This window comes from Papaver somniferum, chromosome 10 (assembly GCF_003573695.1).
Source record: "Papaver somniferum cultivar HN1 chromosome 10, ASM357369v1, whole genome shotgun sequence".
NCBI classification, from domain to species: domain Eukaryota; kingdom Viridiplantae; phylum Streptophyta; class Magnoliopsida; order Ranunculales; family Papaveraceae; genus Papaver; species Papaver somniferum.
This window is the reverse complement of record NC_039367.1, coordinates 21,338,591-21,351,325: the sequence shown is the minus strand read 5'-3', so window position 1 is coordinate 21,351,325 and position 12,735 is coordinate 21,338,591. Positions and strand designations below refer to the sequence as shown.

The 12,735-nt window shown below is 35.5% G+C and overlaps 2 protein-coding genes across 4 annotated transcripts; one reads left to right on the top strand and one right to left on the bottom strand.

The window, feature by feature from the left end:
- The first annotated feature begins 713 nt into the window (after positions 1-713).
- LOC113315003 (ABC transporter A family member 7-like) lies at positions 714-9,185 on the top strand. 2 transcript variants are annotated; one of them, XM_026563317.1, is made up of 20 exons: positions 714-1,104; positions 1,493-1,577; positions 1,707-2,034; positions 2,177-2,226; positions 2,422-2,475; positions 2,635-2,773; positions 3,224-3,343; positions 3,438-3,538; positions 4,482-4,652; positions 5,342-5,504; positions 5,603-5,728; positions 5,800-5,883; positions 6,114-6,481; positions 6,734-6,934; positions 7,054-7,163; positions 7,273-7,357; positions 7,503-7,631; positions 7,909-8,014; positions 8,105-8,193; positions 8,434-9,185. In XM_026563317.1, exons 2-20 carry the CDS (start codon positions 1,515-1,517, stop codon positions 8,731-8,733), a joined length of 2,787 nt encoding a protein of 928 aa, XP_026419102.1. In that variant the 5' UTR covers positions 714-1,104; positions 1,493-1,514; the 3' UTR covers positions 8,734-9,185. The 2 variants fall into 2 exon arrangements, with proteins under 2 accessions (XP_026419102.1, XP_026419101.1); XM_026563316.1 differs by lacking the exon at positions 714-1,104 and having other exon boundaries at positions 1,195-1,577.
- On the bottom strand, positions 9,090-11,662 carry LOC113315004 (DNA-binding protein HEXBP-like). Of its 2 annotated transcripts, XM_026563318.1 has the most exons (6): positions 11,221-11,662; positions 10,810-10,898; positions 10,503-10,635; positions 10,010-10,102; positions 9,787-9,889; positions 9,090-9,558 (listed from the first exon to the last, which is right to left on the bottom strand). In XM_026563318.1, the coding sequence occupies exons 1-6, from the start codon at positions 11,581-11,583 to the stop codon at positions 9,152-9,154; spliced, it is 1,188 nt and encodes a 395-aa protein (XP_026419103.1). In that variant the 5' UTR covers positions 11,584-11,662; the 3' UTR covers positions 9,090-9,151. The 2 variants fall into 2 exon arrangements, with proteins under 2 accessions (XP_026419103.1, XP_026419104.1); XM_026563319.1 differs by lacking the exon at positions 10,810-10,898 and having other exon boundaries at positions 11,221-11,363.
- Between the last annotated feature and the right edge of the window lie 1,073 nt (positions 11,663-12,735).

Genomic DNA, 12,735 nt, shown 5'->3' with positions numbered 1-12,735 from the left:
GTTCTTTTCTTTCTCTTCCGTAAAAATTATACTTTAATAAATTCTGAAATTAATAGTGTTGTTATAAGCAGGATGATGTTGTTACTTTAGACTTATCACATGGAGTTATTAATCAATATGTATTAAGTGTGAGGATTATATTTATTAAAAATTGTCTAGTTCTTTTTCTATAGCTATCAATTATATAGGAAACAACAAAATAAAAAGATCTTGTAGATCTGACGGTTACGAACTCGCTAGCTTATAAAAATATGTCGCGAAGCCGGGCAGCATTTGCCTTTCATTTTACAGATAGATGGGGTAAGGTAACGATGTACAAACATTTTGACTAAGCAAGCTGAAGATTATGTTTTTGACCTTAATTGAGATATAGTCACTCCTCCTTACGTAGGACAAAAACTACAAGTTGAATCTAATAGTTAACCATCAAATATTCACGATTTATAGGTTAATACCATATTACTAGAGGCTGATACTATTTCATACAGGGTGAAAAAATTTTAAGCGATCCTGACCTCCTCCTGACCTCCTCTGTAATATGTTTAACTTTAAACCGTTTTCTGTTTTATGGAAACGGTGAAAATCGTGTTTGGTACGGCTGTTTTCTGGATTCAATTTGTTTTTAAAAAAAATGAAAAGAACAAAAAAGTTATAAATGTCGTTTTCTGGAGTTTCTTCTTATTTTCTTTTATTTTCCCTCTCTTTCGTTTATTTCTCTGCAACCCAGAAATAAAATCTATCTTTTCTTCTTCTTTTAGAACTTAGTAATCTCACTTAGTTCAGTGAACGCGTCATCTTCGTCATGCACTCTGTAATCAAATACAACTTATTTCTCTTAAAATGCTGGAAAGAGCTGAAATTTCCATTTCGAATCATGTTAGTTTGGGAAAAATCGAGAAAAATGGCACGATATTTGTTCGAAGAAATGCCTGTTAAAAGAAATGTGGTGGGCTTGACAAATGAGCAAGTGGAAAGAAACGGAATACTGTATGTTGCTATAATCGATGTATAGAAAACCCTCAGAAATGATGGAGTTTTTCAATTTTTGGATAGACAGAGGGATATTAAGAGGTGCTGAAGCAGGAATACGCGTTAACTTTAATGGTAAGAAAATCCTTTGGGCAATAAATTGAATTAATTATCAGTTTCTATCTTTTTAGACTTTTTTGTTTTTGTTTTTCATTCATTTTTGGAAAACAAGGAAACTACCATAAGTTCCAATTGCTTTTTTATCTATTTTTAGTTCTACCTATTTCGACCCAAAGAATTGGTGGAATCCGTAACGAAATCACATGTTCTCTGCTTTAATTGAATATAGGAGAAGTAGGAAAAGTGGCAGAAATTTTCAAGTAGTGGAGATTTGTTGTTAATAATCTGGAAATCGATATCACCAAGGATACGTAGTCACTGTATTTTCGAAATTTAATTAGAAACGCGTTCCTAATGTATTTATGACATATATATCTCGGTTACTTTACTTTCTTGTTCATAGCTTTTGAAAGCTTCTCAAGAAAATGGGGAAATCCAGTTTCGGAACCCAAGCCAACGCTTTGTTTCTGAAAAACATAGCATTTCAGGTAAAATAATACAGGAAAGTTATTCTGAAAGGATGAATATTAGTTTTACATTTGTTTTCCATTATTTTCTGATTTTCTGATTTTTTTTTTTTTTTTTTTACGATTTTGTAATTTTGATTGGCTTTGCAGCAAAGAAATCTTGCGGAAAATATTAGGCTTATTCTATTCCCCGTTCTTCTATGTGTTGGGATTTTGGTGGCGCAATTCGTAGCCTCAAAGTTGAGAAATGTTCATGCGGATGGCAAGGATAATCCGATGTCGATAGTTCTCGGTACTTCTGATGCTATACTAACACCTGAAAAGGTCCCTGCATTTTTGCAAATACCTCTTCCTGAAGCTCGTGCCGTGAGAACCGGGTTTATTCCATATCAAGACTTGCCTGATAAATCATGTAAAGCAACAGGTTCCTGTCCAGTAACTGTACTTGTTACAGGGAGGAATGAATCTCTTGGGGAAAGTATATCTCAAGCACTCCTCTTTGTTACAGTTTTTGTTTTTTCTTTTAAGGATATATATATATATATATATATATATATATATATATATATATCTATATTATATATCTATTTGTTTGTATTCCTAATATAATGTGTTATTAGGTGTTGTAAAGAACCTATTCAACAGTGCAGATTTGAACTTTTCTCCTCAGGTTAGTTTTGTTTTGGTTTTTGATTTGTTTCATCGTTACGGTAACATATTGATTTGAGTCAATAGAAATGATTACTAAGGGGGTTCAAAATGTATAGGACAAGTTTTTAGCTTTTTGATATTAGTAGTAATATTAAGTTCGTTCATTATAATTGAAGCTGACTTTGTTATTTATGTCGATTTTGCAAACTTTCAGACGCAAGTTTCCTTGAATTCTTCAACTCCTATTGATACAAATGATCTTCTCCTGGTTAGTTTTTCTCTCTCATTCTCTTTATCGTTTGGATGAAAACTGTGGGTTGAGAAAACAAATGATTTATTGGCTTCAAATTAATTAGGCAAAACTGAAATTTATTGGTTTCAAAGAGTTTATTGACTACGACCATCATGTTGATTTCGGAACTTGCAGGGGGAAGTGGAACATATACCTAGTTACATAAGAGCTGTTAAAAAGATGACTTCAAAGTACGAAGTAATTAAAGCCCAGTGCAAATATAAAGCTAAGGTTCTTATTCTTCTCCAAACGGCGTCCGTTAATGACACAGCCGGTAGGCTTATCGTATTCGAGATCTATTGCTCCTTTTTGTTTATCACCTTATTTCATTATCTCAAGTGTTTGTTTACCTTAGTAAAGTGTGAAATGCATAGTAACTTAAAGATCTTTGACATGATGTTCCCGATTCTACAATAGGTTAAGGTTTCATTTTAAGTGTAGTAGATCTGTCTTGGTTACTAATGTTATGCTTTTTCACTTAAACATGGCTCAACCCGCCCCTGCGTAGTAGAACTATTTTATTTTACCAAAAATCTTGAGATGGTGTAACCATTTATGTGAATCTAATTGTTTCAGTTGTAGTTATATTCGGTGTTAATACGTGTCATTACTACTATGAACTATGACATATCTGACTCTCTTAATCTGTGGTCAATCTCTTATTCTATTGATGTTATTTACGCGTGATGATGCTTAACTGTTATTATGTTTGAACTGGAAGCAGAGGTAAAGTGTGTTCAAGGTTTAGGCCTATGGCGCAATAGCTCTTTGTTGGTAAATGATGAGCTCTTTAAGGGCTATGCGGAAGGAAATTCGGAAAATGAAGCTAACGAGATCCTTGGAGGTTGGCCTTAAAAATTAAAATATGTTTCTTTGTTTAACGTAAGTGTCTTTCCAGTATAGATGAGTCACGTGCAGCTATCGAACTATTGTTGCAGCTTATGATTTCTTAAACACCGATGAGACTAACTTCAATTTGAGTATCTGGTATAACTCGACATATGAAAAGCATTCTACGATACTACGCGCTGTGAATATGGTAAGCATCACAATTCACAATCTCACAAATGATTTCTATCTTTTAGTCTCAATTCATGCATTTATTCATCTCATCGTCTAATGTCTTTTTTTCCTTCTTTTGTTAACACGCCCACCCCCTGCTAGTTTCATTTGCATTGGTTTGTTTTTTTCCTTCAATAATATAAATCCTCACACTATCATTACTTGGTTAAGCTAGTTGTGTATGAACCGCATTTTACTTCAACCCACTGAAATACATGTACATGCATACATGCATACAAGAATCATGCCCAAGTGGTGTAGCATCTTCTACACTCCTTTGTACAAATGGGAAATATCATGGTTCCTCTTCCATTAGACCCATGTCGTCCTTGAGGACTTGGTATTTATGTGTATGCTTATGTACTACTAGCTTGGCAGTGCCTTTAATCTATTTAAAAGACTAGCAGTTATGTGCATTAGAGAGTTCAAAGAGTATTTAGCTGTTGAAATCTTTTACTTGTTAAAGTTACAGGGTGTTTAATTATATCAATTTTTCAGAAAATCGATACAAAGTTTCGTCTTCCAAGGTGAATGTGCATACTTTATTTAGTGATTTATGGGGAAATAACCTCTTGAAAACTTGTTTTTGTAGAAGGAAATGGTTTGTAATCTTTCTTTTCTAATTGAAGATATGTTGCTACAATTCCTAAAAGAGCCAATGGGCAATGAAACTTCATGATATGCTTCCCTTAGGTCTTTCTGATATTTGGGCCGTTTTGCAACTAATGTCTGCCTTAAACGTCCTGATGGTGCATTGTTCCTGCTAACCGTTTGATTGTTCTTTTTTGTTTTTTAAATATTATCACATGTGTCTACTCAAATGGTTGTTGTTGTTGTTTTTCTTTTGTATATGTGTGTGTATCTGTGTCTGAATGATGTGTATTTGGTTACTACTTCATAATATTCTACATGTTTAATAGGCTTCCAATGCGTATCTCAAATTCTTGAATGGCACGGGTATAAAGATGCTACTAGATTTTGTGGAAGGTATGCCCATGCCTCCTCAGAATGACTTCGCAGGCGGCTTGGATTCATTCATTGGTGGTTCTCTTCCACTCTTCTTCACATGGGTCATCTTGCAGCTTTTTCCTGTAAGTAAGTCTAACTTGACTTTCTACATTACAAGTGTTGCAGTTGTGTTTTATTTTGCATGGTTTTATTTATTTTCTGAGTGTTTTCTCTTGTCCTTCTGAATTTTATTTAAGGGGATGTACTCCTCTTAAAGCGAGGTTGTTATATGACCCATGCTCTTTGAGAACTTGTAACATTTCAGGAATAAGATTTTCATAATTACCTGTCTATATCTCATAGGTTTTTATGTTGAATTAACGAAGTCCTGCATCTCTCCTTATAGTTGGCATCCCTTGATACCATATCACAGGTGAAAGTAACATGCACAAGATGATTACAAATTTCATTTACTACTCATTTAGTAGTAAACTATCCATTGTCGTCATAATTTTTCCCAGCACCAATGGTGATTTGACTTAACGTTCTAGGTAAAGCTTTGCTCTGCACGTGCAATGCGCTTGTTGTTTTTTATTCTCTTTTGCACCAATGTATAGTACTACACGAACTCACGCCCCTCAACTGTGCATTGTTCTCTTACCCGAATTGGGGCACTTGTATGACAATTTGATTGTTGATGGTTCGCACATATCTATACTCATCAAATAATTTGTTGGTCAGCCATCAAAAGCTAAACTTAGATTGTTTATTTGGTAAATAATTTGTTAAAATTTTTATTTATGTGTTTGTTACAATGTGCCTCTTGATGAAGGTTATAGTGACAACCCTGGTTTATGAGAAGCAGCAAAATTTAAGGATGATGATGAAAATGCATGGACTTGGAGATGGTCCTTACTGGATGATAACATATTTATATTTTCTTATCCTTTCTTTTGCCTACATGTTATGTCTTATGGTATCCGGTAATCTCATAGGTAATTTCACATTTCATTCGAATTTTGTTGCTTTAATTCACGTCCTATGCGCTCAAGAATGTCACTGATTAAAAAAGCAATAATCTCCTTCTTTTCAGGGATGTCGATCTTCAAATTTACTGAACTGAGCGTACAATTTGCATTCTATTTCATATTTATAAACCTACAGATTTCTTTTGGTTTTCTATTGGCGACAGCATTTTCAAATGTTAAGACAGCTACAGGTCTGTACCCTCCCACCCCCCTTACATTCTATTCCTCGTATTATATAACATATTTCAATTTGGTGTCACAGTAATGGCGCACATGTATGTATTTGGATCGGGACTCATTGCAACCTTTGTATTCAAAAGTCTCGTCGAATCCACATCGTTTTCAAGTAAGTTGATCTAATTTAGGTAGTAACGGAAGGAGAGAGAAATCAGTAAAATAAAAAATGACTAATATTCTCTTGTTCGCATTATCTTATATACATATACATCCTTACTGTACAATGTATACTACACCTGTTTCTTAGGAATTTATACTTCCATCAATGTGGTCTAGAATCATCTTATTACACCTTATGGTATTCCCTAACTACATTTGAATGATCTTATGTTGTTATAGGAGGTTGGATTGTCATACTACAGATGTGTCCTGCCTTTTCTCTATATCGCGGGCTTTATGAATTCCAAGACTACTCCCAAAGAACATCTTATGTAGGTCATCTCGTTAAATTGAGTTGGAAGGATGTGAATGATGGTGAGAATGGGATGAGAGAAGTCTTTCTTCTCATGATCGTAGAGTGGTTTGTAATGCTTATTATTGCGTATTACTTGGATCAAGTTGTATCCGCAGGTAGTGGTGTTAGAAAGCATCCACTGTTTTTCCTAAAGAAATCAAAGAAGCCACCGGCTTCTTGTCAGCAACCAACTACCCAGACACAGCAGCCAAACATTCATGTTGAAATTGAAAAACCTGATGTTTCCCAAGAGGTAAGTCTATTCCTTCACAAGCACTGCATACATGGCTATTTTTGTTGCTTTATCAACCCATCCATGAATCAATATTTATTGGCACGCAGATTTATAGTAACTCAAAACCACACCTATATTTGCATCGAGTCAAAATCTAAGTTCTTTGGCTTAAGCTGTGGCCTATAGATTGGATTCTCATTGTTTCCAGAAGTTTTCTTGTCTTCTATTTTCTATCCTCTGTTACTTATGCTAATGTTGTACTTTGTGCAGAGGGAAAAGGTAAAAGAGTTAATGCTCAAAAATGATACAAGTCATTCCATCGTCTGTGATACACTCAAAAAGGTTTATCCAAGTAGAGATGGTAACCCTGAAAAAATAGCAGTAAGAGGGTTGTCTCTTGCTTTGGAGCGAGGGGAATGTTTTGGTATGCTCGGTCCTAATGGTGCTGGTAAAACCTCTTTCATTAGTATGGTGAGTTTTCAGCATTGTGGATAAGTTAACATTCAGAGGCTTCATTTATTCTTCTCATAGAAAAAAATAGAAGTACCCCGTGTTTACAGCCTCTCAACAATTAATGGTTCTACTCTCAGATGATTGGGCTCACAAAACCAACCTCTGGCGTGGCATTAGTTAATGGATTGGACTTAGCAACTGAGATGGACGAAATATATTCCAGCATGGGTGTGTGCCCCCAGCATGAGTACGCAACTATGCTTTTCTTAATTTTCTTTGTTGAGGCACATTGTGTTATGTATTACCAGCAGTATGAAAAAGGATAGCAATTGATTTTGTTTTACGGACAACAACAGCCTGCTCTGGGAATGTCTAACAGCTAGAGAGCACCTTTTATTTTATGGTAGACTGAAGAACCTCAAAAATTCAGCCTTAATGGAGGTAAGCTTTTTTATTTGTGAGCAAAATCGTTGGTTCTCTTTTTTCGTTTCTTATTACCCATTTACTTGTACTAGCACCATTACCTACCATCATCTTAGAAACATTTTGATTTGTTCTTTCTTTTGTTTTTATTCTATTACTGTAGGCAGTGGAAGAATCTCTAAAGAGTGTTAACCTATTTCATGGAGGTGTTGCCGATAAACAAGCTCAAACTTATAGTGGTGGGATGAAGAGGCGGCTTAGTGTTGCCATTTCGTTGATTGGTGATCCTAAGGTTTTGATTTTTATCTGTTCTTATTTGCAATATTTGTTGTTTGGTTGTGCGCTGTTCATCATGTAGTGCTCATGGTGTGATGGGAACTTAAAATGATCAGCAACTTGTATTTATTAGTTTCAAGTCTTGGCTAATCACATGGTTCGGTTTTCTTCTTAGTGAACACGAGTAACTAATTAGTGAATTTTTCAAGCTAGGTTGTTTTGACCTCTTCAAGCAGTTTTCAGTTTTCATATCATCCAGTCTTCTTATGTTAGTCTTGTTTTCGTCGTGAAAGGTGGTTTATATGGATGAACCTAGTACGGGACTGGATCCAGCTTCAAGAAACCAGTTGTGGAATATCGTGAAACGTGCAAAGAAAGACCGGGCTATTATCCTTACCAGTAATTAAACTGAAATCCCAGAGTTTTACTAATTTTACTACCACTACTGTTTTGTATAAATTGCTGAAGATAAATACTTGATGGTTTCAGCTCATTCAATGGAAGAGGCGGAGGCACTGTGTGACCGGTTGGGCATCTTTGCAGACGGAAGCTTGCAGTGCATAGGAAATCCAAAAGAGGTAAGATTAAGATTATCTTACATTTCTTCGTCTACTCTGTTTATTTACTCTTGTCATCCTTACTCGATACAGTTTTTTTTCCAGTTCAACCCAAATAGAAACACAACTAAGAAACTTACCATAAAAGCAACTTCTTTAGTCGAAAGTCATCCGGGTTGATGCTGACAAAAATCATCACAATTTCTCCCAATTGATTTACAACTTCTAATTTCGATTCCTGAAATTTGTTATAAATGCCAGCTAAAAGCGAGATATGGAGGATCGTATGTGTTTACAATGACAACATCTGTGAGCCTAGAAGATGAAGTGGAGAACTTAGTACGTCAGCTCTCTTCAAATGCAAACAAAATCTACCACCTGTCTGGCACCCAAAAGTTTGAAATTCCTAAGAAAGATGTAAGGATTGGAGACGTTTTCCGAGCAGTTGAAAATGCTAAGTCGAGGTTCACGATCAATGCATGGGGTCTGACTGATACAACTTTGGAGGATGTTTTCATCAAGGTAGCTCAAGCCGCACTTGCATCAACATCCACCATGTAGTAGTTGTAAAAGCGCCTCCTAGTCCGAATTAAAATCATTGAGATTAGCCGAACTTTCAAATTGGTTGCAAATGTACTTGATAGTCTGTAGAGAACCTTCTTTAGGTATGTCTGGTAGAAAAAAAAAATTTGTTCAGCATAGAGCTTTCTTTTTCCATGTATCTCCCTGGGACTGGAAGTATCACCCAGTTTCAGACGAAAAAAGTCAACTATACAGGGGTGACTTCCATAAGCTTCTGAGGATGGTGTATATCACTAATTCAGATGAACCAGCTTTAGTAGGAGCTATTTTGGAAGGAAACATGAATTTGCATTTGGTTCTCAGTTCTTTTATCAACCCCCAAGAAGTAAAATAGCTAAAGTTTGAGAGAAAACAAATTTCGGATTAATCTTTGTGCATTCTACAAATTGAGAGAAATTCAGTTTCCAAGTACATTTTTGTTTCTGCTTGAACATGTTCTGATGTTATGCCCTTTCCCCTGACATGAGCTACAGATGTGAATCCTTCTATTACTACCTTCAGAAGATATTAAACCTATTGATGAATCAACAACTGGTTTCACTGTTTCCGCAACACCATTAGCAATAGGGCATGTCCTGCTATTATGTCCACTTCGGCCGCAGGTTCGACAATTTCGCCGAGTTTTAGTACTTCTTGTCTTGATTTGACTTGACCTTAACTTGCAGCAGGTTTTACGGTTATGTCCTCTTTCTCCACAAAGCCCGCATTTGAACTTTCTAATTAGTGATCCATCCTTAATAAGTTCTGGACAGTAATGTCTTCTATGGCCTTCCCTTCCACAGTTACTGCAGTAAAATCTTACACCTGCCGAAAATTGGAGCTTATTTATATTAGCTGCTAAACAAGTGTGCAACCTTTTTAACCCAAAAGTAAACGCATTATGTCTATGGATTTGAAAGTTTGCACCTAAGATTTTGAATAAGCTCAACAATCAAGTGCAAGTTCCGAAAAAACTATTGTATCGCACAAAAATCGGTTTAATATTTCCAGTACTTGCATTTGATTGATCTTAAACAAGAAAGCAAGAAGTACCTTTCATTGCAATGCTTCTCTTGCGACGGTTTTCGGGATTAAGGAAGAAAGCTTTCACAGAATCAGATGCCCTCTTCCTTGCTTCAGCAGTCCCTTTAGCTTTCTGTAATGCAAAAAAATAGTAATTCATATGTGATGAAGTTCTGTAATTGTTCTTCCACCAGATTATTTGAGTTCAGACGTAAAGGTGTAACATTATATATCAGAAATGTGCATTCCAGACCTTAATTGCAGCCACTCTCTGAGCATGTAGCTTTGGATCACGATGGAGAATCTTCATTCGCTTAGTAAATAATCCTGTTTTAGCATTCAGATTCTGCAAGCATCCAACTAAACAAGGAAAATCAAACTTATGATTGTCTCTCCACATAATCTACCTATGCAATTATCAAAGATTTTGTGTTGCAATAAATAGATGCAAGTAAAGCTTGTAAACTTAGTTACATTGTTGACAAAAATATTGATAGACGGGTTCTAATTTCCTTACATACAGAATAATCTGCCGGGCGCTTACTTTTTTCAGTACACATACGTTTTATTAGAATTCTCTGCGATGAACATGAATCTGAGAATAGATTCCTAACAAACTCAATCAATACATGAGAAATGACAAGCAAATAGTGCATATGCAGTCAGGAAAAAAAACATTTCAACAAAAAAAAGACTACTTCAAACAACGATGTGCATATGCAAGAGAGATTGAGTTGTGGACTAACTTTTAGTGATCTGCTGATCTTCAATCCAACTTCAGGAGAAGGTGAATGGTATATCCGCTCGGACTTTTTCCTGACGTCCAACTTTATGTCTAGGTTATCTACCTCATCATCTTCCTTGACTTTCAGCGGAGATCTGCATAACGAACATCACGCGACAATGAGCATACTCTAACTTGCACAGAGACACAACTCATTTCTGGTGCAAAATATTGGTTGCAAAAATCATCAGACCATGCAAAAAGGGGCAATTTGACCAGCATGCAATCTACTATTAAGAAGAAGCGGAAACAAGGTTTAACGATTTTACATTGAGCGAGCTTTTTCCCATGGTTGCTCGTCGATCGACTCTTCCCATATTACACAATCTCCCAAGCATTTACTACACATTTTTATACCCTGGAACAGGTAAACCAAATACGACGCGCATATTCGATAATAAGTAAAGTTTTGATGCTCATTAACAGCTACCCAGGCACATGAATGCCGTATTTACAGTTGGATTTGCAACAGATGCCTGGCATCTATGGTTAATAGGCCACCCTGTGCACCAAGTCCGCGAACATTCTCGCAACAACAAATGATGTTTAACAAGTACTCTTATTGCCATCTAAATTCTCAAGAACATAATCAATTTGTCTGAGATTTTTTGCAGCTCATATAAGAAAATCATAAAAAAGAAAATGGAAAAAAAATGCAATATGTGAAAATGTGCACATACCTTTCCATTACACTGTGAACAGTCTAATTTAGACCTTTCAATGCCACACTCAGTACATGGTGTATAACCTCTACCCCTACAACAAGGACAAGGCAATTCTCTAATATACTGTCCATTTGGTCCAAACCATGATCTTGGTTTAGTTGCTCCAGCAATTAGTTTCCTTGGTTGAAGATCAGACTCAAGACCAAAGAAGTCCTGTGAAGGATCATAATCATTATTAGCAGAAGATGAAGAGAGTGTACAGGAAATGAAATCAATTCTTCTTCTGTTTGAATCAAATAAAATCCATAGATTTGATTTTCTATCTTGTTTCCAATTAGGAACTACTAAGAATTGGAAAGATGAACAGATAGTTAACATTTGTTTACAATGAGATGGTGAAAGAGGGAGTGAAGAGATGTTTTAATGGAGTTGTGTGGTCGAACAAAGAGACTAGAGACGAAAAGTATGGTTTTCCTGTGGATAAAATGAATTTGGACCATTTGGTAATTTTGGAGAAATTCGGCATCGGAAATTCCACATTGACCGCCCATCACAGTGGGTGGGACCCATAAATTAGGCTATGGACCCAATCATGGATTATCCGTAATATGAGACCCTTAATTAAAAGAAGTTTAAATCTAGGCCCCAAATTATTAAAAAATTTTGATACCCTTATGCATATTATCAACTCATAATTAAATAAAATTTAAATCTAGGCCGTAAATCATTAAATCTAGGCCCAAAATTATCAAAGTATAGTGTGTATGTGTAAGCAGAAGTTACACGTGCATATGACATGTGTATCCAGAAGTTACACATCCGTATGACATGTGTAATGCAAAGTTATACTTGTATATACATGTGTGGACTCACACATGCGTATGGCAAGAAACGGTTACACATGTGTACCCAGAAGTTACATATGTGTATCTAAGTTACACATCCATATGCATGTGTAACTTTTTATTACACATGATATATGTATGTGTATCTACAAGTTACTCATCGGTTGTACATCAAAACTACACATACGGAAAATACGTGTATTACTTTAAATTTCATTTACAGTAATTCGACCGTTTATCAGTTACAGTAATTCGTTGTTATTGAACGCAATAAACGAATTAAAACACGAGATATGCAAAGCGAAATCCTAGAAATAATCCACTATATCATATAATTTAAATATTTTCTTCCTTTTTTTGTTTTTGTCGATTCCAATATACTTGCACATCTGTAAACAAAAATACACATCCACAGGATAGGTTGGATGGACAAAAAATAAAGAACCAAAATTATAGAATAATTGCAAGGAAAAATTATAGAACAAAGAACACATAAAAGGCACATGATAACTAATCTTAGCATGTGTGATTAGGAGTGACACATGCATCTGTCTAGTGTAACTAGGAATTACATATGTATCTGTCTATTTTAATTGACAGTTACACATGCATATGAGTTGGATACCTATCATGTGTAACAAGGAGTTACACAAGCATCTAACTTGTGTAACTAGAAGTTACACAT